Below are 24263 nucleotides of genomic sequence, written 5' to 3'. Positions count from 1 at the left end.
ATTTGAATGAAAAAGTGGAGTGGTCAATATTAACTGAGAATGCCGGAAGGTAAGATACTTTAGGATGAAAAGCTGAGGTTCTGATTTTCTCGTACCTAGTTTCAAGAAGCGGCAAATTCAACTATGGGAAGGAACGCAGCCTTTTGGATCCAGGAGGGAAGGGTAAGTGCGAAAGTAATCAGCAGCGACGAGACTGAGCTAAGTCACCCAAAGGCCAGGGCAGAGGGAGGAGGGAGAAGAAGCGTACCAAAGCCAGAAACCAGAAGAGTGAGTTTTCCTTGTGTTTGCATAAGTTAGCACCTGTGTTGCTTGCAGCTGGAGGAGAGTATGTGGGGGGTGGGAGACCTTTTTTCCTGGGAAGCACGAAAGGGTACTGTTTTACATACATGACCTGATGACAGAAAATGACTCCAGTTTTATGCTAACTACTCTGCTGATAGCATTGAAAGTAGCATTTCCAGCGGAGAAGGGACCTACAGGTTTTAATTTCCCTGCAGGATCTCCACTAATCTCCATTATAATATTGCACTTAGAGTGCATTGTTTCCCTCAGGTGGGCGATACATGGACCTAAGTGATACAAAATGCCTTTTCCACCTAGCTATAGTGTTTGGTTATACAGCCGGAGCCTGCTGGTGTGCCTTAAAAGTTTGTTGTCACAAATTTGCAACAATGTATCAATAAATTGTAAAACTGCTAGTGTTTTGTTTGTTTGTTTGTTTTTCTCAAGTAATGGCAACATGAACTTTAAAGAGTACCATAACATTGACTGTTTTCATTACAGGTTATTTGTCTAATGAGCAGGTGTTTGCGTGTTAATACTGTTAGATTGTGGCTGTAAAATCCTGTTGCACCAGAAATCACAAACAACAAGCCCCAGTCCAGATTTACAGGCGGGGAAATATACACAATTAGTTTAGACCATTAAATTAACTAATTGTCAATACACCACAGACACAGTGTTTCCTTGAACATCGTTGGAGTAGGTCTTCTTTTCTGTAATCAAATAGCAAAGTTGAGTGAAGCAGAAATTGTGACAGCTGTTGGCAAGTTTAATTTCTTTTACATGGTTTTGATAAAGGTGTAGACTGGAAACTTAATCGCTGATGTCCATAACCTCCAGTTTCTGGAGGTCATAACCAGTCAGTTTCTGCTGTGATTTGCTTTTCTTTTTTTGCTATGGGATAAATCTACTTGTCCTGAGACCAGCCTGTGAGACTTCCACAGTTTTCTCATAAAACTGATCCCTGCTGCTTGTTGCCATCCTCTGTCTAGGAAAGCTGCCTTTAATTTGTGCATTTTATCTTTTTGTAACTAAAAGATATTTTGTAACACTGTTCTCTAAGACAATGAAAGTGCCTGTTTATAGAGTGAGCGCTTCTACACTAGCCTGGTATCCACAATACTTATAAACAGCTTTTCTGGAAAGATGTGTTGGTGATAGAAAAAAATGCCTTGAATAGATCCTGTTAGTTGTCTATGTTATTTTAATGCATAGATTAAAGTGTACATATTAAGGTGTGTATTTAGAAGTCATATTAGACATGTTCATGATTCTGAACATTGAAAATACTTCGATTCTTGAGTTAGTAAGGAATGCTTTAGTTTCAAACACAGCTATTACTTGTCGGTTAGGAACTGAGCTTTGGTGAGCTTTAAGACCTTCCAAACCGTAGTTCATAACTGAGTGCCTATAGCCAATAGTGATGTTGCATGTGCCTATCTCTCAAGTAAAGAATATCATGTATTTTTCTGAAACTTAAGCTAATACAATTTTTCACTCTATTTAAGAGCAAAATCTTAAAACAGCACTGTAACACAGTCTGTGCAACATACCAGCCTGGGGCAGTACTGAATTTTTGTTGCTTATTTCTTTCCCTAAATGAACAATCTCCACTTGGAAAAATAACGTAACAAATCCTTTACAGAGTCAAAAATGTTGTGTGATGGTTAAGAGACAGATTTAAGTACTTAAGGTAACCTTTAATTGGAGTTGTCTGCCTAAGGTCCGAGGAGAACCTTCAAAGCTGCAGCATGGGCTGCTGCCTACAGGTGCAGTGTGGCAGCAGGGCTGTGCTGCCTCAGCTGCTTGCTGACACCCGAAGGAGAAGGCCTTACTCTCCCTTCTTCCTTCCCTGCTCCACCTTCCCACTCCTAGTGATGTGCTCTGGCCACAAGGTCAGCAGTAAATGTGCTCCACTGGCAAAAGAACGTTTACTTTTTAGCCAGAGGTTATTTTTCTGTAATTTCACTGAGCTGAATCAGCTTGCTTTGCATCAAATGGGTGCTGGCTCAGGGCAAGCAGTGGTGGCGTGCAGCCAGAACCAGAGGGGAAGGGAAGATGAGAGGAGAGAGTGGGGAACTTTTGCTTTTGATGACGAGAAGTTGATTTGGCTCATGGTGTATTCAGTGTATAAATCTCTGGAGTCTAGGAGTGCTTGAGGATATACCTCTATTGACAGTAGCGGGCCTCTCTGCCCATACGCCAGTTCAGCCAGAATCAAGCCAGCTTCTGTGGCAGAACTGTGTTAGCTAATACACACTGCCCCTTAGGGAAACTTTCCTATTTTCCTCTTTCTGTTTAAATAATTTAATGTTACACAATGTTGAATGGCTATATTGCTTTTTGAGGTCTACTTTTATGTTTGCAGCAACCGTATGCCAAATGAAATGTAGGATCAAGCTAATGGGTAGTTGGCAGTTTTCTGTGATTTGATCATAATTAAAACCAATGTATTGATCACAAGTTCAGAGCCAGAATACTGCTTCAATTCATGCTTGGCATGGATTTATTTATTTGTAACTGATTTATTGATTTAATAAATCTTTGTTGCGTGGTGTGCTATTATTACTATCTGTGTTAACAGAAAAATGTCAGCCAGTGTTTGAGTTGAGTGTGATTGACTATTTTGTGTATGTACAAGACTGGCCAGGCAGAAGGCTACATGCTATGTTACAGCTCTAACAGTACCACGGATGCTAAAATACCAGGATAGGACCACTAAGGGTTCTTGTGCCTGCAGCAGCAGGTGTTACTGAATGGGGTGATTCTTCATAGGGCCAGCAGTTGCCGCCTGTGCTTCTGGCATCCCTTTTACTGAAGGTACAACAAACCTGGCTCTCCAGGGCTTTTCCCATGTCTATTCCCATATGCCCTCTTTTTTCCACAGAGGCCATTGCTCCTGTCTTTTGCCTTTCCCTAACAGATGATGCCTGGTTTTGGTCTTGTCCTGGCTCCTCCCTTATGTTTAAGTGCCAAAATATATATATTTTTGTCATGCCCTAAGAGGCTTTCAGCTAAGTCTGTAAACAGCTGGTTTTGCAGCTGGGCAGTTTTTGACAGGCTGAAAAGAATCACAGAACAATAGTCAGATGCACATGCTGGATCAGCAACTTAGACTGTTGTTGACTGAAGAAAGTAAAGGCACGGCATGTGGTTAACACTGCGAGTCTGAGATTGCAGCTTGGTCATCGAAAGTGGACAAAAATGATTGCATTTCAGTTCGTAATATTTTATTTTGGAACTATCACAGCATCATAAATAGTTTGCTAACATACACAAACATCTTGGTGGTTAGCTTGCATTGGCTAACCATTTGTCAACAAAAGATCTAGAAATGCTTAACAGCCTTGTGCTGAGAGAATGAATCTTCACAATTGTTTGAAAATAGTGTTTTGGAGACTTGAGGATTTTTTTATTTTTTTAAAAAACTAATGTTTCAGAGATAAAGGTTCAAATACCAAGTCTGATCAGATGAAGTTTGAAGAAGTTAAGGCCAAAGCTGGTCTGGGTCTGATTTACTAACAAATTGTAACAAGAGCACCAAATTTCTGCAGTGTCTTTCTCTGTTGAACAGTGATGGATGGTAGACGTCCACTCATGGACTGTGAATGTAGCACCTTTGTGCAGGCTTTATATGTGTGCTGCTAGGCTGTACTGTCTTCCGTGAGCAGCAACGGGTAAGTAGATCAGATATTATGCAGTAATAACATGAATCTTGGTTAGGCACATTATTACTGACTGGTTTTTGTTGTTGCTGTACCAAAGCAGAAAATTGCGGTTGCTTAACAGATTAGATTTTGCGTTTAATTTGGCGCATGGCCTCTTTAAACATAAAGCTAGACATTAAGAAATGTGTAAATAGGGAAGAAAGTGCTGCCCTTTCAAAGAACACACTCAATCTTGGAACCTCCCAGGAAATACTCTCTTTCTTTGCATTTCTTTACATATACTACTCTGTGCATTTCTTTCATTAAAAAGCTCAAATATATGTACAAACAAATGAAGCAAAATCTTCAGAATTCATTTTATTGAACTAAAGTCAATCTATGAAACCATTATACTTCACCTGACGTGACAAGAGATGACTGAGCCTGGTAGAAAGCTCACTGCAGCAACAAGATGGAAGGCCTTGTTTCCTTCATTTTCCCCATCCTTCCACACACCCCAAGGCACCACTTCTGGCACTTCTGTTGATTCAACTCTCGCACTCACAAGAAAACTGTCTGCTTTTTTGCTGGGTTGTTTACAAAGGGATCTAGTAAGCACCAGAACTGATAGAAAGTAAGTGGGAGAAATGTGCAATGACACGTGGGAAAAAGAAAGCTTAAATAAAACCTTTGCTCTTGAGCAAACTCATAGTTTTGTCAGGGAGTATTTTATTTTAACTCTTATTAGATACTTTCCTTTGTATCATAGCCATGCAGGGTATTTAATCTTAAATACTGGATGCTTATATGTTCAATATTTAGTAGTTGCTGATCTTCAGAGAAGTTAAACTGAAGGTGCTTGAACAACTTGAGCAATCACAGGTGTTTCTTATTTCCTAAATGAAATAGGCACTGTATCAGAAATCTAAAATCTGTCATAAGGCTTTTTCAAAACTTGTGTTTAATTGTACCCTTTTCTGGACTGAAATATATTGTCCTGATCCTTTGAAGTCTGGCTGCTACCTTTAAAGTGTGGGCTTCTAGAGGCTCCCGGAATGTGGGCAGCAAGATGCCTGCATCTGATGGCCCCTTTTGTTTCAGTGTTTACGTAGGCTAGGTGCTGTGCACAAAAAAGCAGGAGGGAAAGGAGGAGCTAAAGGCCTTGCTATTTCTATGAAGAGGCTAGGGAAGCTGTGCAAGGGTGGTTTTCAGAGGGGAAGAGGGGACCATGTGCTTGGGAACTACGTCCAGGAAAGAAAAAAATAATAATTAAGCAGTAAACAGGTGAGTGTGTGCAATGGACACAGAAAAAGGAATCAGAGAAGGAAAAAAGGTCAGTAGCAAATTATAGGCAGAACATTAAGAAAGAACAGAAGGAAATGAAAAGTTAAATGTAAAGCAAAAGTAGTTAATGTAATTGTATTTTCAACATGGACAAAATTTTCTGCATCAAAAATTGCCAAAATACATGTGATAGTGTTTTGTTATTTTCCATATATGCTATTAGTGTAGTTACCATTGTGAAGTTGTAAATGTACCAAAAAAACCACCCAAACAAGCAAAAAAAAAAAAAGCAAACAGAAAAAACCGTAAGATAATATATCTTATGGTAAAATAGAGGAATGGTATCCACCTGGTAAAAATCTGGGGAGGTTTCTCCCACCGGGGTCAACAGCAAACTAAATTGTCGTTTAAATGCTAATGGAGCTACTGTTGCTTCCCTTGTTGGTAGATCGTAGGCCCTGCTGTTCCCAGCTGGAGCCAGTCTTTTGCTGACATTTCAGTATTTTGCCAAGTTAGTCAGGGCCATTTTGCAGTAATTGTTTTTGACGTTTCAAAGAGAATGGGGCTGGCTTTCTATTAAATGGACACAGAGATTAGAAGTTAGATGGGAAATTTTGACTGAGGTTTTTTTTTTTTTAAGTAAGTAGTGTCAGAATGCTGTAAACTTGCTCAACTTTCACATAACTTTCAGAATTGTTGAAATCCAGTAAAGACAAACTCCTCATTCTCTTTGTAGCTGGGCACTCTATAGCTAAAATAATATTGTAAACAGATGACATAAAAGACATCTTCCAAAGAACTGGGATCCTATTTTCCCAAGACTTTTAATGAGAATGAAGCATCTGTACCCCACCAGCTGTATTCCAAACCTTCATTGGTTGTTCAAGTACATCAGGAGATTCTGGTATTTTTTGAGGAGTTTTAACCAGCTAGCGCAGCTCATCTTGTGTGGTTGGGAGAAAAAGCACAAATATGACTATTGTCTCCCAGTGGGCAAAACAAGAGTGGCTAAATTTAGTGTCCTTTGCTGTGCTACAGTATTTGCTTTATCTAACTGCCCTCACCTATCCCTCCTGCCTCTCTGCAGAAGTTTCTTCTCAGTACACAATGAATACCTTCACTTCAGATTGAAATCATTACCAAAAAGTCCTGCTTCCTGCCTTGCTTTTGTATGCCTGTTCTGGTCCTCACTGGAGCGATCTTGTTCACTTCACTAACCCTAAGAAAGTGGATATTTTTTGGCCACATTATTGTGTTCAGTCTTCTCACCGAAGGCCTGGTGAAAGCCAAGGAATGTGGAAGCGTACAGCACCTGGTTAAGCTGCCTTGTTTGCTTTGAAGACTTCATCTTCAGTGACTGCTGTTTGTCGTTCAGAACCTCAGATGTTTAAGTGAACTACAGCAGTGAAGCAGGAAGCCTCTGTCCGGAGCAGAAATTGCCGATGTTAAAGAAAATAAACCATTTTCTCTGTCGATAGATGCTATATGGCATGAGGAATCATAGAATCACAGAATAGTTGGGATTGGAAGGCAGTTTAAAGGTCATCTTCTCCAGCGCCCCTGCAATGAGCAGGAACATCTTCAACCAGATCAGGTTGCTCAGAGCCAACCTGACCTTGAATGCTTTCAGGGATGGGGCACCTACCACCTCTCAGGGCAACCTGTGCCAGTGTTTCACCACCTTCATTGTAAAAAATTTCTTCTTTATATCTAGTCTGAATCTACCCTCTTTTAGTTTAAAACCATTACCTCTTGTCCTGTTGCAACAGGTCCTACAAAAAAGTTTGCCCCCATCTTTCTTACAAGCCCCCATTAAGTACTTCAAAAAAAGTGCATACTGTCAGCAACTTCATTTAAAAAAACCCAAAGGATCATTGGAGGTTTTGTAACTTTTTATCACAGGCTAAATTAGCATTTTCTCTTTTGCTTTTGTCAAGCGATTAAATAGGTTTCTGTACAATTTCTGTAGTTTATTTAGAATGTGACTTTGCCAGATGAGTACATCCAACAAAATGACAGCACTTACCATCGAAGTTAGAATTAAACTATAACCCAGTGACAAGTGCATTCAAAAGGCCCTGCCAGATAAGTAGAAGGAAATATGTTCATAAGATTTAACAAGAACTGTTTACACAGTTCAGAAATTACTGGACATAGTCAAAAGTTACCGCCTGAATAAAGAGCAGGGTATTTGGGAAGATGTGCTTAAGATTTTTGAGAGGAAAATACATCCAATTTCTTGTGAAAAAAGACAGAGTGATAAATTTGTATGTGATAGGAATTAATTGAAAGACATTGACAGTACAGGAAGAGCAAGCTTGAAGTGTTTGAAAGATAGCTTTTAAACCTGGGGTTTCCCTCCTGTTGTCTACACCACATCGAACGAGGGAGGACAGCAACAGTAAAACTTTTGTTGGCAGATGAGACTGTGCGTGGAATTTTGGGGGTTTTCTTGTTATTTTTTAAAAAAAGCTTTAAATGAACCTGTACTGTTGATCAAAATAATCAAACAGTGTTGCTAATAACCTACAGGTAGTTAATGCAGCTTATTCGCAGCGGGTAATGAGGAAAGACAAGGAATTTTCCTATGCTTTCCAAATTTCAAATATACTTTAAAGGGCATATCAGCCTCAAACATTCTAGTTAATATAAGTAGGCATCGTTAAAACAATAGAATACTCTAAATTAGTTTTGGCAACAATATTGTGGTAAATAATTTGGCAGAGCATTATACTTTTTTTTACCCAAAGTGGGCAGTTATTTCATTTTTGGCTCAAATCCCAGTTCAGCTGAAGCCAATAAAAAGCTTGCCACAGACTTTGATAGGACCAGAATTGAATGCTTCATGACTCACATTTTCAGGAACTGCGGTGAGGAAGTGCGCTTCCATTTAGTACTTCAGTTTTGCTCTTCTAATGAATTCACAAAAACGCCAACAAAAAAACCCCAACTCCAAAAATTAGAAATATGTAATGCTTATAATACTCTTAATCAGAGGATTTGATAAATAGTAAGCTTTCTTATTTCACTGAAGGAAAAAACAGGTTAAGTGATTTGTTTTTCAGTTGACAGAGCCAGAGACCACTTTTCTGAGCCTCAGTTATTTGCTCTAACTAATAATCTGTCCTGATTTATAAATGCACACTGTAATCTTATATGATGCCGCAAGGGCCAAGTTTTTGGAAATTGTTCAAGGCAATGGCTAACAGCATTGTGTGACACTTTTAAACCTATTCTGAGAGAAATAGAATTTAAATACTATATGATTTTTCCCAGCGTTTTGTTTAGACACTCCTGTTTTCAACTGTCATAGTAGATCTCTGTTAATTCACAAAAAATTCACTGCCTTTCCTACTGGCCCTTGAAAGTCCAGAAGTCAAAACACTGATGACGTACATCTGTATACAAATTATATTACACTTGCTGCTGCTTTGCTCCTCAACATCTGCCTCCTCACCCTTTTCCTCCCACCTAAGGACACTTATATTTGCTGTTTTCTATATTCTAATAGCAACTGCATTTTCAAAAGAAATTCCATGTAAAATTTGGAAATGTAGTAACACTTCTGAATTCACAAGTCATCATAGACTACCTCTTGTTGATTTTTCCTCTGCTAACCCTGATGATTCATAAGTTCTAAAAAGAGACAAGATACAAGGGAAGAGTGTGTTGGGCCAGGAGTCAATGTATTAAAGAAGAAAAACAAACTCAACCCAAACAACTGCCACTCAGAGGAATTTTTTTCCCTTTACGAAAAGAGGTAAGTTTACATTATGTTCAACTACCTTTTAAACTTTGCTCCTCATTTATAATAAGCAGAATGTGTCTTGGAAATGTTCATGTTACATGCAACCAGTATCTGAATGTCAGTCACTGAATATTTTGAGTATCTTCATGGTCTAAAATGGAGATTCTGTGAGTAAATTTGAGTGTAATACCCTACAGAAGGTACAGTTTACTGCCCAAAGTACTACAGCATTGATGTTTTAACAGTTACACCATCTTAAAGTTTTTTTGTTCATTATGAAGGACAAGGTTTTTGCTTGCATTGCATGGAATCATTTGCAGATGATTTTTAAGAAGAGTAGAACCACCAAATGTCAAGTGATTAAATAGGTTTCTGTACAATTTCTGTAGTTTATTTAAATGTGACTTTGCCGGATGAGTACATCACTGTTAGTAACATTAAAGAATCTGAATCCTCACAAGCACTCTGAAAATGCCTTTCCTTGAAAGCGCTCCTGTCAGTCCCATTAAATTAGTCATTAGGTTCTAGCATGTTAAACCTCACAAAATTCAGCAAAATGTTACATATAAATATTCAATCTTTATAATATAAAGTGCATTTTAGGCACCAAATTAGAATACCATTTGCTGCTGTGAGCAATGGTCAAATGGGAGTGTGTGTATGTCCAGGTGGGGGCAGAATTTGTTGCTTTGTAAAAAAACCATCATTGCATGTGTCCAGCTAATATAGCTATTGTAACACAAGAAAACACCAGCCCAACCTGCTGCCTGCAAGACCTTCTAATACGGCTTCCTGTGGGAAGGGACAGCAGTCTCGGACTGTGACTTGCTCAGCACGGCAAGATTTGTAGGCCGTATAATGCTGGGGGTTGATATTTTAGTAAGATGTAAAGTTAAGGGTGGCTACAACTGGAGATATAGAAATTGTGTTGATACAGTTAAACAGTAACTCCCTGAAATTCTTGACTATTGCTCTGTGGATAATGGTTATTTATCTAATATGATGCTTCATTCTACTTATAGGTATCATTTTGTCATCCCAGCAGGTCAATACAAACTTATGCAAAGTGCTTCTGAGAGGTAGTTTGGCCTTTGATTCAAGAAGCTAAATATCTTTTTCAACGTTTAAATTTTTAAACAGCAAGACAAACATTACCTGTAAAACTTGAGTACTTCTTTAACAAGGGACAAATCTCTAGCTATTTGCTTAATGTCCCCTGACCCACAGTACTCATTCTCCTCGAGCTGGTATTTAACGCTGAATACCAAAACCATTTGATAAAAGTGCATTTTGTCAAATGGGTAACATGCCATGCAATTAATGGTTCCTTTCATCCAAAATTGTAATCACAAAAATACAAAAAATTGAGTAGTGTCTAAATCATTGTAATCCACAGTGTAATCCAGAAGCAGTGATATGTATAATTTGAAAGATCAAATCATTAAATAATTTTCATACTCAAATCTATTACTAGAACGAATAGAAAATTCACACAGCAATGAAGTGAATACATCAAACAACAAAGTAGACTTTTTATGGTGGTTGACAGTATTAACAGTCACAAAGAATGATTAGTGTCAATAAAACCAATTAAAAATACTGTTCCTTCTAAAGAAAAAACACATGAAACTATTAATGAAACATCAATAGCACAGTGGGATGGCTCAAAGTGCATACGGAAGGGGGTGGCAGTACAAGACTTAGTCTTCATGCGTTCCGTCCTTAGCACAATAACCTTGTGCAGAGAATAATCCTGCAGCCTTTGGAACAGATCACCTCCGATCACCCCCATGTGGGACCTTCACTTGTTCCTAGTTGCACTAAAGATCTTTCACATTTTTGTAAACTGTCTTGCAACATGCAAGGTAGCACACACTTTTTAAAAAAGCATGTTATGTTTCAGTAAGCCCCCCTCACCCCAGAAGGGGGTTTGTCACTAAGGGGCAGGAAGTGACATAGACTTCTTAATTACACGTACTCCTTTCGGGGGCCCTGGATAAGGGGGTGGTGGCACGTTGTGTTGTCCATCTGAAGTAACTGCTTGCTCATAAGTTGGTAGTCCTGAATCATCCGTTCTGAGAGGAAGTGGGTTTAAAGAAAATTCTTCATGCCTTCTGAAGATGCTAGATGAATTACGTCTTCTACTTCTTGCATAATCCAAGTACCTAAACAAAGTTAACAGCATTATAAGTGGCAGCTTTTGTTTTAAAGGGAAGAAAGAAAAGTCTGTTTGGTTTTTTACACAACTAAAACAACAACAAACCACCCACCAAAAAAACACAATGACAAAACCAAACACAACAAAAAACACTTGCCTTAAATGATCATAAAGACTAGAAGCCAAACACTGTCTCCAAACCACAGGGTAAGAACAGCTCAATAATGTGAAATTTACAGGGAAGAGGAAGCACAGAATCCTCTTGTATTCCTTTCAGGTTTAGGATAAAGGAGCAAGCAGGGCTAGAGAATTGGTAAAGAAGCATTTCCTCCAACCTACTCATCTCACATCTGAGGTAGGCTGCATGACATGAAGAGCACACAGCCTACTTCAAAGAGTGAACAGAACACATTAGACTTTCCATTGCAGGCCACAACCTATTAAAACGATTCCATCTTTTTAGTAAGAATGTTTTGGAACCAAGAACACACAAAAAAAAACCCCAAAGGTACGTCAGCTCACGCAAGTGTTGTTTTACATTCTTCTGTTATTAACTTCAGCATAACTACTGCTAGTGCTCACCTAACTGTGCTTCCAGGGAAGTAAGAACTAGAACTCCCGTTGGATTCTCTGAGGATACAGTTAGACCAACCCACAGTGATATTTATTTCCACTCTGAAGCAAGAATTTGTTTTGGTGTTTGGTTGTTTGGGGTTTTTTAAGCAGTGAAGTTCCTTACCCCCGTGGTTGCCTTGATTTGCATCTACTTTTGCAGCAGTAGAAAATAAGCAGTGCAATTATAACTAACAGTACTCCAGCGGCAACTAGACTGATGAGAAGTCCTGTAACATTAATCTTTTGTAGCGTCTCATCACCTGAAGAGAAAACATTGGTTATTTTCATTATGCATTCTTTCCATCTACAGAGCATTTGATATACACTGTAAAATAGTACTTTTGCTGTGCTGTAAGGCTGTTCCTTTCCACAAGTGTCTTAGCTTTCTGTGAGAAGCCTTAATATCTGTGGAACACAGCTCAAGAGTATCATTCACATTCAGCTTAAAGCAAAAGTGAATAGTTATTGCCTTTTCTGTACATGAAACTGTTGACATGTCTGTCTTCTAATGCCTTCCAAATGTTACTTCATGTACTTGTGACCTTGATCAGGCTGTAGATCTTTTCTCAAGTCATACTGACCATATTTTAATAAAACATCTGGCATAAGAATACTCTGAATCTAAATCGGACCATTACATTACTATTAAAGAAATGGGAGGGGGAGAACAAAAGAAAACCATAGAAAGCAGCCACAGAATCACTGCAAAGTTTACTGATCATGTAATAATACAAAAAAGAAATGGACAAGAAAATGAAATTGTTTTTACCTACACACTTATAGTGGATCCCACTATGAGACGCCTCAGTATGTCTTATTGTATCAGTATCAGTCAATGCAATATACTTGTACGGTTCACAGTGAATTTCAGTAAAAAGATCAGTTCTGATTTTGCTAATGGAATGATGCATGGTGCATTTTTTAAAATGTGCTATTATAACAAACACAAAATATTGCAATATAAGAAATGAATAAAAAGATGACTTACCTATTTTTATTCTAGGGCCTTTAGTTGAATAGTCTTTCCAAAAATCCATCTGTAAAAACACAAAGGATCAAATTTATGTGAGATACATAATTGGCAGGCTTATCGGCGTTTTTTTTTAATATGGTACCGCAGGCAAAATTTAACAATGGCATAAACAGAAGCAACTCCTGCTGAAGGATTTGCATTTGTTTATCCCACCATATTTTTCTCATACATCCAAGTTTGCATAAAAGTTACAATTTCACAAAGAAGAAAATGGCAGCTGGTGAAAGAGAAAAGTGCATTCGGCTGTCCAGTGATACCTCATCTTTCTGCCTGGTTACAGTAGAAGTTAGCATATATTCTGACACTAAAAAAATGCTTACAATTAATCTTTGTAAATCCCTCCAGAAGAGTATTAATAAGGCAAAGTCAAGTTCTTAAGAATCAGGCATTTGCATGAACAGTATTTGAATTCCTATCAGCTAAGAAAAGTAATCGGAATCATTTAAGAGAAAAACCTTTATGTTGCATGACTGTTATGCCTTAAATGTGTTTAGTTATAATTTCCACTTTTGCTGCTCAGCAAAAAGACTCCATTGTCAAGAATCCAATTTAACACTTTCACCTTCTTCTGAAGAAAATGCTAGCAATGGCAAACTAACATTTCTGCCTTCAGACCAGGAGTGCATTCCTTGCTCTTTCTGCAGGTTAGTGCAGAGCATGCCTAGAATCGCAAAGGGCAAGAACCAGTCTTCAGACAGCCATCACATTCCACTATTGGGCTGAAAGGTTTCTTATGGATTTTTTTCCTCTTTCTTTATACAAGGTTTCTTCCTAGGTAGCAATTTAGAAGATACTGCTATAGGAATACTCAGCAATAGCTGAACAGTAGATTTGCTCCATACTCCTCTCTTCCAAAACACTTCTTTGGCATGACACAAAGACAGTTAGCCAGTTAATACATAAAGCATGTGGAACACATTCAAATTGGATGCTGAGAAGTTACTAAAAAAAAAAAAAAAAAAAGACATTTTGAAAACACATATAGGTATATTCAGTAGCAATACTTCTGAAGTTTCATCTGTATCTGTTTGCAGAATTGTCTTTAAGACAACAGTACATATTCAAGTGTATTTACTGCTTATCTAAAGCAATAACCCCATCTAACTGGGGCCTCTGTTCCACAGTAAAATAAGCAATCATTTTAAGTGCTGTTTTCAGAAGGGCTACAGTATTTAGATACAGTAATGATTTAATAACCTCCTTCGGTATATTAAATTCAGTTTGAACAGCTACCGTTTTATCAGGGTCTTCAAAAATTTCTCTCGCTTCTTCATAATTGCACAGCTCTTCAAGGCATTCTCTTTCCAGGTTATCAGCTGTGAATGCTTCAAAATCAAATCTGTTATTCAGAAGATGTCGTCCAATGAATAAATTTGCCTCCTTTTCTGATGTGAACACTAATGAAAAAAAAAAATTAAGTTGATTTAAACCAAGTTAAAATCACTAAATTTTGTATTTTTAAAGAATGGTTAATATCCTAAAGAAGCACATAGAGACTTCTTCCCCTAGCATCTCTCAACTACGTATAGGAAAAAGAAATATCATGGTCTCCTCCTAAAATGTCTTTTTCACTGCTAATTTTTCTAACCATGCAATTCAAAGTAAACGTGTTTTTCTTTCTTGTAAAACATTTCAGCTATTCCTTATACTGGCCAAGAGAATTTGATTCCCGTGATTATGTTAAAGTTGTTCACGTTTTGGCGTTGTCCCTTCTGGGATGTGGGCATCAGGTTTTTTCTGAAGAACAAAGTAATTGTCACAGAAAGCAGAAATTCAGTCAGGTCCAAACCCAGCAAGACACTGACCTACTGGAAGAAGGAGGCAAGGCAGGGGGGGGGGGGGGGGGGAATCTCTTCAAAGGATCCTCAATATACATTCATCATTTGTATTTTAAATCACGGTAGCAGAGTTCTGTTCATTCCGCATTTGTTCTCTTTTCACAACTGTGGCAGTAAGTTTTATGTAAAGGTTGCCATATTGCCAAGTTTATTTGTTTTAAATTAGTCCGTAACAACAGGCACGTCTGAAGACATTTAATTCTTTTCTTCTTTTGTGCTTATTACAGGCTCTGTGAGACATCACGAAGTTGTGAGGTGAGATTCCAGAAGAGTTAGTGAAATTATAGAATGCTTTGGAATACAGGAATGCATTTTCTCACCAGGCATTTTCCATAGTCAAGTTTTAGCCTGCTCTTGCTACTGGGTTTTTTTTTTTGGTTGGTTTTTGGTTTTTTTTTTCATTTTAAATCTTTATCTGACCAAACTAGTTTTCTGGCTTGGTTTACAGTGAAAGCCTAATCTGTATTCCAAGAAATTCAGACGATATGGTTAAGTAAAACAACTAGAGGATTATTTTTGCAAGAGTAATGCAGAAACAGCATTGTTACATACCAAGCCAGACGGCTAAAAAAGGAGATGAGATGCAGTGTAAAGTTATTCCGCTACAAATTAGCTCTGTGTTCTTTTTAGCTTGTTTGATCACTCAGGACTTTTTACCCCAATACTTACTGTTAGATCTTGCAATGGTATCTCAAAATGGTTTGCTCTGAAAACTAGGAAAACTGCAGTGTAACTTGCATATTGGTTGTTTACATCTTTAATATTGTAGTATATTGAAGGAATATTACAGTATATAACTTACATACTATTACAGCATATACTGAAGGAGCCACATGTGTGCACACACATTTGCATAGGAAGGGCAATCTGTTATTCTAAAGTAATTGCAAGACAATCTAAGCTTAAAATATTTATGCTATATCTAAGAGTATTCGGAGAGAAGGATAATAAAATAAATTTAAAAAAACCGTAAGAATTACATGGGAAAAAATATTACCAATATTCTTGGTTCAGAGCAAATGACCAGAGTAACTTCAGTCTTCTGAAACAGATCTTCAGTTTTGCTCAGTAATGTTTCACTCCTTACCATGCAAGTAGCATTAGTTATACTTCTGAATTAACTTAGATAATTGATGCATTTTAATTAACGTGGAGTGTACAGGTGAGCTGCCTGGAGCCCTGGTCCCCTAATTCCCAGTGATATATGCTTCTTTTCTCTTTGGAATAGTCTTTATTCATTTATGCGCACGTTTTTCACTTTGTAGGACACAGTCAAAGTACACCTATTTCCATCACCAAATTACCTGCAACCTGGTGATTAAGATTGTATTTGGAGAATGAAACAGAGCAATTTGAATTCTCTCCTATATGTGAGGGAACTGTATGCCGTTCTGCAGTTCACCAAAATGGTAAATGCAGTTTTAGGATACCTAGCATTTACCATTAAAAATGCATCCACACCGTGTGCTCAATAAAGTAACTGTGGGTAAAAGATGTTCAGAAAACACTGAAGGGGTAACCTCTCAGTGCAGGCACCCCACATTCTTGGCAACTGTTCTACTTGCTTGGACAAAGTTACTTAGTTGGATAAAGGGTTGGGCCCCTCTCTTTCCAGCTCTTTTAAATGGAGGAGTGGTGTGGGCCTATTGTCCGGAGAGGGTTCCCTGCCATGAACTCACAGGAAAGAAGCAGCCTGATGTTTTATGCCCCAGAGCAATATGGATTTTAATGAATAACCTGTCTCAAGCATTTTTCTGCTAGCTATGTGTTCTGCTCAACATACTACTGCAAAGGAGCCTCCTGCTCAGTGTGATGACTCTTTAAAGTCTGTCTTTAGGTTTTAGCACTCCTTATCCGTGGAGGAGACCTGACAGCTAAGTTATAAACTCCTTTTTGAAGCCCTGATGCTTAAATGTTAAGTATCACACAGCTTAGCATCACACTACTGGAGTCCTGGGGAACTTTTAAATTGTTTTTACCTCAATTCCTCTCTGCTTCCCTCCCTCCAAGGTGAAGAACTGCATTTGCAGCACTGTTTATCTTTCAAGGTGTTATGTTGAGAAAAAAATATCATCTCAAAAAACAAGCAGAGAAGCCCTATCAAATGCAGAGCAACTTCAGATATACAACTGTGATATGCTCAATTAGTACCAAAACAACACTGTCTTAATACGGATTTCAAACTTTGGGAATTTTGATGTGACTTAAGAGGATTCTGGTTATATCAATGATAGTAATCCTAGAGAAAGCTTGGTTGTCCCAGTCTGCACTTAACTACTGGAACTGATGAGTATTTAGTATTGACACCCAAGTCAATTATCAGCCATTTCAGTTGGTGATATTCAAATATTCTAAAGCTAAGTGTTAAACAGCTTACTATTTTTAATGAAGTAAAGAAAAACCCAACAAAACCGAAACTATTTCCATACATAAAAAGATTTCTCAGCAGAAGCAAAGTTAAATACAGTTTTATTTTTGAAAACATAAAATCACATTAGAAGTAAGTTACCGTCTTTCCATTCAGGTTGCTTCATGTCATTTACTCTCCCTGCACAGTGAGGAAATGCAAACACCATCGCACACAGTTGACACAGCAGCACCAAAACCGCAAACATGGTGTGGTATCTGTCGGGCAGAAACTAGCGTGAGTTAACAAAACAAAACAAAAGACAACGCAATCTTCTGAAGCGTCACTGATGAACCTTGAATGAATCCTATACGTGATGTCATCTACCGCAAGCACCCACAAGCCGCCGAGGCTAATGGGTCCCCGAGGAAAGACGCCGATGCGAACTGGTCCTGCGTGTCGCTCGGGGAGTTCCCACACCGCCCCCGGCCCCGCGTCCCTCCGCGCCCGAGCAGGGGCCGGAGGCGGCAGCAGCCCGCCCCGCCGGCACGTTAGCGGGGCAGAGCCCGCACCAGGGGCGGCAGGTGCGCTCCCGAACTCAACACAGCGGCGGTTTTGCTGCCAGCGCAGCTACGCCGGGTTGGAAGTGCCGCCCGACGTAAACAGACGTACAGGATCCATTTTGCCAGCAGAGAGCCCGCGGCAGCCCCCGACGGCTCGGCGTGCTGCGCTCCCCTCCCCGGGAGGGCCGTAGCTCTGCCGGGAGGCACCGAGGCCGGCCCCGCCGCCTGGGACGGGCACAGCCCCCGCCGCCCGGCCCCGGGCTCTCCCCGCCCCGCCCGCGCCCACCGCGAAGGCAGCCGGCGCCGCCGCCCCGGCACCAGCCTCGCCCCCGAAGCCCACGGGCAGGCTCCGGGGCAGCGGCGGGCACCGGCCCGGCGGCGCCCCCCAGCCCGTCCGCCGCTGGGGAAGGGGCGAGGGGGGCTCCGCAGCCCTACCTGTCCCGGCGAGGCTCCGGCGGCAGCTGAGGAGCGCGGCTGGCGGGACAGCGCCTCTCGGGGCGGCGGCGCTTCCTGGAAAGGGCGCGGCGGAGGCGCAGGGCCGTACCTGGGCCGCCCCCGCTGCCCACGGCCGAGCCAGCACCGGCGGGCGGGGGCTGCCCTGCCGCCCGGTCAGCCCCCAGCCCGAGGGGACGGGACAGCCGGGCGCTGGGCGGCGGCCCAAGGGAGCAGGGCGGCAGCCCGGGCTTCGTTTCCAGCAGCCTGGCCGGCTGCTCAGCCTGCGGCCGGCCCCCCCCCCGCCCCGAGGGCAAGTCAGCACCCCCTGGCCCTTCGGCGGGTGCCTTTCACTGCTAAAACCGACCTTTCCCCGCCGAGTTAACCGTGATGCTGAAAACCTGGTTTGGCTTTTTGCTCCCCAAGAGTAAAGCCCTTAGCCTAATGGCAGGGTGCCTGCCGGGCAGGAGGGGTGCGGCAGCATACCTGGTAACTAGCTGCTTACCCACAATTAATTAGTTACCTAACAGCAAACTGGGGTGTTTGTTTCCAGCAAGCCTTTCTAGCCAGGCAGCACCACGGGCTGGAAAGGGCCGGCATAGCTTTTGCACGTGTTAAAATAACTTTGGTGGGTTTGTTGGGGTTTTTTCTAATGGGTGCAGAGAGACCTTAATGTAAACCTTAACGGTAAAGGCTGGAGAGCGGCGATGTGGTCCCAGTGTGGTCCCCTGAAGCGTGTGAAGCTGGTGCTCGTGGGTGTGGGGAGCACCTGGTGTGGGGGCCAGGTTCCAGCGTGGTCACCCATGCCAGCTCCTGCCTTGCGAAGGGACCGGGAAAAGCAGGTGAGTAATTCCCATTGGCTTTACGAGTATTCTTCCAGCCTCTGCATGTGGTGCTTATCAAGGGCAAGAAGTGGCATTGAAAAGCCTTTTAAAAGGTGATGTTGAGAATACCTTTGTAACTCTGTGCCAGTAACATTAAATTTGGGATGGGTTGGGCTAACACCCGAGAAACTCTTGAGGCACACCAGTGGAATGACTTTGCTACCAGGAAGGAAACTCAGGGACTGAGATCATCTTGTGTCTGTGCTAGCACATCTCCTGTAGTGGCTTTGGACTGTATTATTTGTTTAAATGTTGAAGTGGCTTGTATGTATGGAAGCAGGAAAGAGTAGAATGAGTGTATTAGATAACGCTGGTGGAAGCGATCAGATATTCCCTGGAGAAAAACAGAAACTTCTGATGTGTGAAGTAGGAATTCTTTGGAAGAATGATGGCTGTAGTTAAGTATTTACTTCGTGACATCAGTGCACTGCAGTAGAAGGGGTCCTTGGTGGATATGTAACTTACAAGCTGGAATGGCTCTAATGCTTTTTAGCTGGTGGAGATCTCAACAGAAAATGTAGTATGATCGTGTATGAGCTTATAACACAGTGGAGGACTAAGATAACGTTGTATAAGAAAAGAACAGGACAGATTATTATCTAGACAATACTAAGGAGACATGAATGCTTAGTTGCTGTGTGTTGGAAAATGGGAGAAACTGCCACTACTTTGTAAAGGACTTTACAACTTCCTCTGGTGTACCTCTGTTCAGCTCTCACCCCGAGTTCCTACATTGCTGTCTCTGTGAGGGTGCTGTCAACCAGCAAAATAGCTGCTGAGAGCTACAGTGCGAGGGCATGAATGTGCAAGAATTCTGTGGTGCATTGAAGTGTAAAACACCTGCATGCGTATACAGAAACTTTTAATGTGTCATAACAACAACTTTGTATGAGGAACCTCTTGTAGAAGCAACAGGTAAATCTCCATTGCATTATGCAACGTTGCATATTATGATTGAGAGAGGGGAAAAGATTTTAGAATTGTGTACGTATGTCATCTGGGCAGTGGATGTGGATCCTGCTGTCCTCGGGGCAAGAGTGACCCCCGGGGCCCAGCTCTGCCTGCATCTGAGGAGAAGGCTCCAGGTGCGGGCTGAGACACAGATCAGCCCCATCCGTGCTCTCTGCTGGACCTCACCCCTGCTCTGAAGGTGGAGGAGCAATGCAGTAGAAAGCCCCTCAGGTTTTTAACACTCACCAATGGTTACTCAAAGGTTTTTCTCTGTGGACCTTGGCAGAATATTTGTGCCTTCTGTCTGTGTGTGCATGGGTGCTTGTGCATGTGTAGTGGAGGTTTTTCAAAACCATGCCTCACAAAATATAAACAGTATAGATTATTATTGAGATGTAACAAGAAAAGATTAAGTCGTCATACACTGGAAAACACGAAAAGGTAGTCTTTACTCTGGAAAATACTTTCTCCTACATGCCCTTCTGAGCTCACCCTGCATTCCCATATGCCTGTCTCTGTGATCGTAGGAATTGTTGGTAAAATCCTCACTGAGGGCTGCCATACAGGTACACAGATGTGTGAAAACTCTGTAACATGTTTGGATGTTAGTCTGCACAGAAAAATGGGTGAGAAGCTAGTAATGACAAATGTTGTAACGAGTGTGCATGAGTCCTCTAGTTCCTTCTTGTATTAATGAGATAAACCTTTCTTGTGGTATACTGTCACTACATATTCTTATTAAGACAGAACAACAAAGACAGACAGCAAGGTTTACCCCTGCCCTCCATCAGCTGTGGATCAACTCCATTATTCCCGTGGTAGGAGCCACCAATACTTTGATTTTTCTCCCCTGACGCTAAGACTCAAGTTTGCTACTTAAAGCAGCAGCACAGCACCAGGTGTAAAGACAGTAGTGCACACAGCTTGAGCTAATTATTATATAAGGAAGTATTAAAATTTCAGGGTTATGCTTAGGTAATGACTAAAAATGTGCTTACATTCTGGCTTGTTATACAGATCATAAAAAAATACATCCAATTAACAAAGTTTGTCACTGTCAGCATACTAATCTTTATGGGAAAGTTACTCAACTTACAGAGAGTAAGTGAAAGCCTTGCAGGGCTCAATTTCACATACCGTTGCCTTGGTATTCAATATTTGAAAAGGAATGGAAATACTACCAGTGCTGATGGGGAAGTGAGCACCCACTTTTATTTCAGTAATGGGCCCAGTGCTCCCAGCTGGTGAGTGCTGTCAGCTCCCAATGAAGGCACCGAGAATGCTGCTCATCTAATAGGATTAAAATTCTGTGTCGTCAGTTGTTCAAAATATTTTTAGATGCAGCAAGTTCAATAAGGCCAAACTTTATTGTCATTGGAAAGACTAGTATGTTGGGAGACTTACACTTACGCATCCTGATGTGAGAATTTCAGGAAATGGTCCATGGAAAATTGTCAGCATAAATTGGCTCATTTAGAACAATGCATCCCAAAGTATACACAAGGTCAAAAAAACTCATGATAAAACCATCTAGCAGTGTGATGAAAATCTGCTTCTGGCTCTTGTTGATAACAGTCCTTCTTGGTTTGGTGAGCTACTTTTTGACCAGCAAAATCATCCTATTTGGTTTTGGTACGTAAAGTCACTAGGCAGGAACAAAAAATCCTTGGCCTCAAGGAGCCAGGGAATCTCATTGATGTTTACAGGTATTTGAAGGGAGGGTGTAAAGAAGACAGAGCCAGGCTTTCTTCACCGGTACCTCGTGACAGGACACGAGGCAATGGGCACAAACTGGAGCACAAAAGGTTCTTCCTGAACATAAGTAAATGCTTTTGACTCAGGGTGTGACTGAGTGCTGGCACAGGTTGTCCAGAGAGGTTGTGGAGTCTCTGTCCTTGGAGATACTCGAAAGCAGTCTGGACGTGGTCCTGGGCAACTGGCCGTAGGTGGCTTTGCTTGGGGGGCAGGGTGGTTGTGGGACCAGATGAATGACCTCCAGAGGTCCCTTCCAACCTCAAGCATCCTATGATTCTGCGATACCGTCTGCTTTTAGCAGAGCAAAAGCCTTGCTTTTTCAGCCTCATCTCCACTTCCTAAGCTCTGGGGGTTAATATCTAGCTCCTTAACTATTTCTGTTGCGTTACCTTTTTCATTTGGGTAACACGTTTCTCTGTACGGTTGATGCCTTGGACTGAAATTATTTCTTTCTCTTGCTCACCCTAGAGGGAGCTCTGGCGGCCTTTCAGTTTACTCCTACAGCTCTACTTCGTTTGTAATTCTGAGTGTTTCGGCTGAGAATCCGTTCTGAAAGTATACAAGACAAAGCTGTATAAAATGTGTCTTGAAAATGTTTTGTTTTCGAACAAAATTGTGCTTTTGAGTTACTTGTAGGTAGAGGTAATGTAACACCGGATTGATGGCTTTGGCTGTGTGTTAATTTTGCTCAGCTGCACCAGCAATGCAGGCTTCTGAAGTGCATAAATGCAAGAGATATTGATGTTTCTGTTATGCTTGGCATTTATTTTGGTAGCTGTGGAGATATATTTGTAAACTTTGTATTTGTTGCTGTGATACAGTCAGTTTCTGTTTGGTAGGTATTTGGCTGATCCACAAGGAACGTGTTCGTGATTGTGGGATTGTTGCTTGAAGACTTAAGGTGAGAAAGGGATTTTTAAGTTTTCTTTAGATGTATAATCTTAAAAATTAAACTTATTTCCACTGGTGAATAGAAGCCAACTTTAACTGGGTGAGGTGCTTATTTTAGGTGCTTTTATCCAAGCAGATGTAATGTCTGTTAGGGTTGATAATAGATCAAATTTTTGCTGTTTTTCATGATTACCCATTTTTATGGACAGTGGTGTTAACTTGTATTTTTTCCCCTGCATATTGTCATTTGCCATTAATTATGTTGATTACAGTTTCTATAAAATGGTCTAGCACATTACAGCCAGATAAAGAGTAACATGAATTTTATTACATTTGAGGAAGTAATCAGTGAGAGTTTTCAGGTTTTTAGTCCAACTCAGAGAATGCCATGTGTGTGGTAAAGCCAACACATGCCTGTTGAGGATGCAGTTATTCTTTGCTATGATCTAAAAGCTGATTCTAAAAATATTTGTAGACTAGACAGAAGCGAAGATTTTTCTGAGAAAGGTATTAAGATCAGTGATGACAAACTGCCTAAATAGTCTCTCTGCCTAAGAAAGTACGCAGAAAATTGAGGTAAGCAGTCTCTACAGAGAGAGGTCTGGTGAGAGTATTGGTACAAACTATTTTGGCTTTTTTCCTTTTTGGACCCCAAAACACCACTTTGTTTCCAATAGAATAGTTTTAGTGACTGCATCTCAGGTGTATATACAATTCTTGGCATTTACAACAAAGGCAAAATATTTCACAATGGAAGCCAAACTCTCTAATGCTTGGTGAGAGTTCCTTCTCAGGGACATAATCTATATTATTCTTATCAGGTAAGCAAGCAATTACTTGTCTTCTGCTTTAGCTCAGTAAAGAACATGCATGAACAATTTAGCTGTGGAAAAACTGTTGGATAAATGATATCATAGATCCCTTTTGAATCATTGGAGTGGCTCACGAAAACCAGGTGATGTACTGCATGGCTGTTGTGGCACCTGTGGCTGTGCTGCCATTACTGAAGAGGAAGTTCATGTGGGTAGGAAGAAAATAGATGAGTTTGGATCAGAAGTCTGAGCACTGGTCTTGTATTCATTCTCAATATTCACAGTATTCTTACCATGCCATTCTCACCTGACGTATGGGTATGCAGGCTAACAAGGTGTACAGTGGTAAGGGTGATAAACATAGTCTTATGTTGCCCCATTCATGCACAGCTTTTGTTGTATTGGAAAAAAGGTACCGAGTCTTGGGTCAAGATGGTTTGAGGATGCTTTCTATGAATTTGATCTTTTTTTTTTTTTTTTTTTTTTCTCTTATCTGGAGATTGTATAGTTTGGGCATGAAAAGTCTTTTTGCTTCTTTCCTTGCTTCTTGATCTGGGGGAGTATTTTTTTAATAATGGGGGGGGGGGGGGGGGAAGACCTGGGAGAGGGGAATAATGTGGTGTTTTTATTGGAGCTCTAACAGAAGGAGTTCGTGTGACATGAAAGATTGCAGGGCCCTCAAAAGCTTCCTCCATGAATGCATGAGGCAATTAAAACGGCAATATTGGTAAAAGCCGATCAGACTTTTTGATAAATGTTACACCACTGGAAGGGGTTCTACTCTGTGCCATTTTAATTATTGGGTAGATCATCGATTGTCTTCCATAAGGAGGAGGATTTTTGGTGATGGTTTCTTTGATTATTTCACCATTGACTTGTTTCCTCAGGCTCAGGTAGTTGAGATCTGGCCTGCTACTTAATTTTTATCCAGGCTTCCTTTTGTTCTGCTTCTTCAAGTTCCCCTAATAGTGGGAGATAGAGTTGGAAGTTTTATTTTTCTTCTTTATGCATTAATGTTAAAGA

At 40.7% G+C, this 24263-nt stretch overlaps 2 protein-coding genes across 2 annotated transcripts in view; one reads left to right on the top strand and one right to left on the bottom strand.

Moving 5' to 3' along the window:
* CCDC73 (coiled-coil domain containing 73) overlaps positions 1 to 24263 on the top strand; it is a 102304-nt gene that overhangs the window by 119 nt on the left and 77922 nt on the right. The window contains 1 exon segment of the mRNA XM_055722565.1: positions 100 to 267. Within this exon segment, the coding sequence (XP_055578540.1) occupies positions 100 to 267 (168 nt within the window).
* PRRG4 (proline rich and Gla domain 4) lies at positions 9489 to 23620 on the bottom strand. Its single transcript, XM_055721785.1, has 7 exons — positions 23534 to 23620; positions 17951 to 18294; positions 17115 to 17230; positions 14001 to 14164; positions 12723 to 12771; positions 11859 to 11994; positions 9489 to 11126 (listed from the first exon to the last, which is right to left on the bottom strand). The coding sequence occupies exons 1-7, from the start codon at positions 23618 to 23620 to the stop codon at positions 10898 to 10900; spliced, it is 1125 nt and encodes a 374-aa protein (XP_055577760.1). The 3' UTR covers positions 9489 to 10897.

This window comes from Falco cherrug, chromosome 10 (genome assembly GCF_023634085.1).
Source record: "Falco cherrug isolate bFalChe1 chromosome 10, bFalChe1.pri, whole genome shotgun sequence".
Taxonomy (NCBI): Eukaryota; Metazoa; Chordata; class Aves; order Falconiformes; family Falconidae; genus Falco; species Falco cherrug.
Note: the sequence above shows the minus strand (reverse complement) of the source record. Positions and strands in the feature narration are given on the sequence as shown.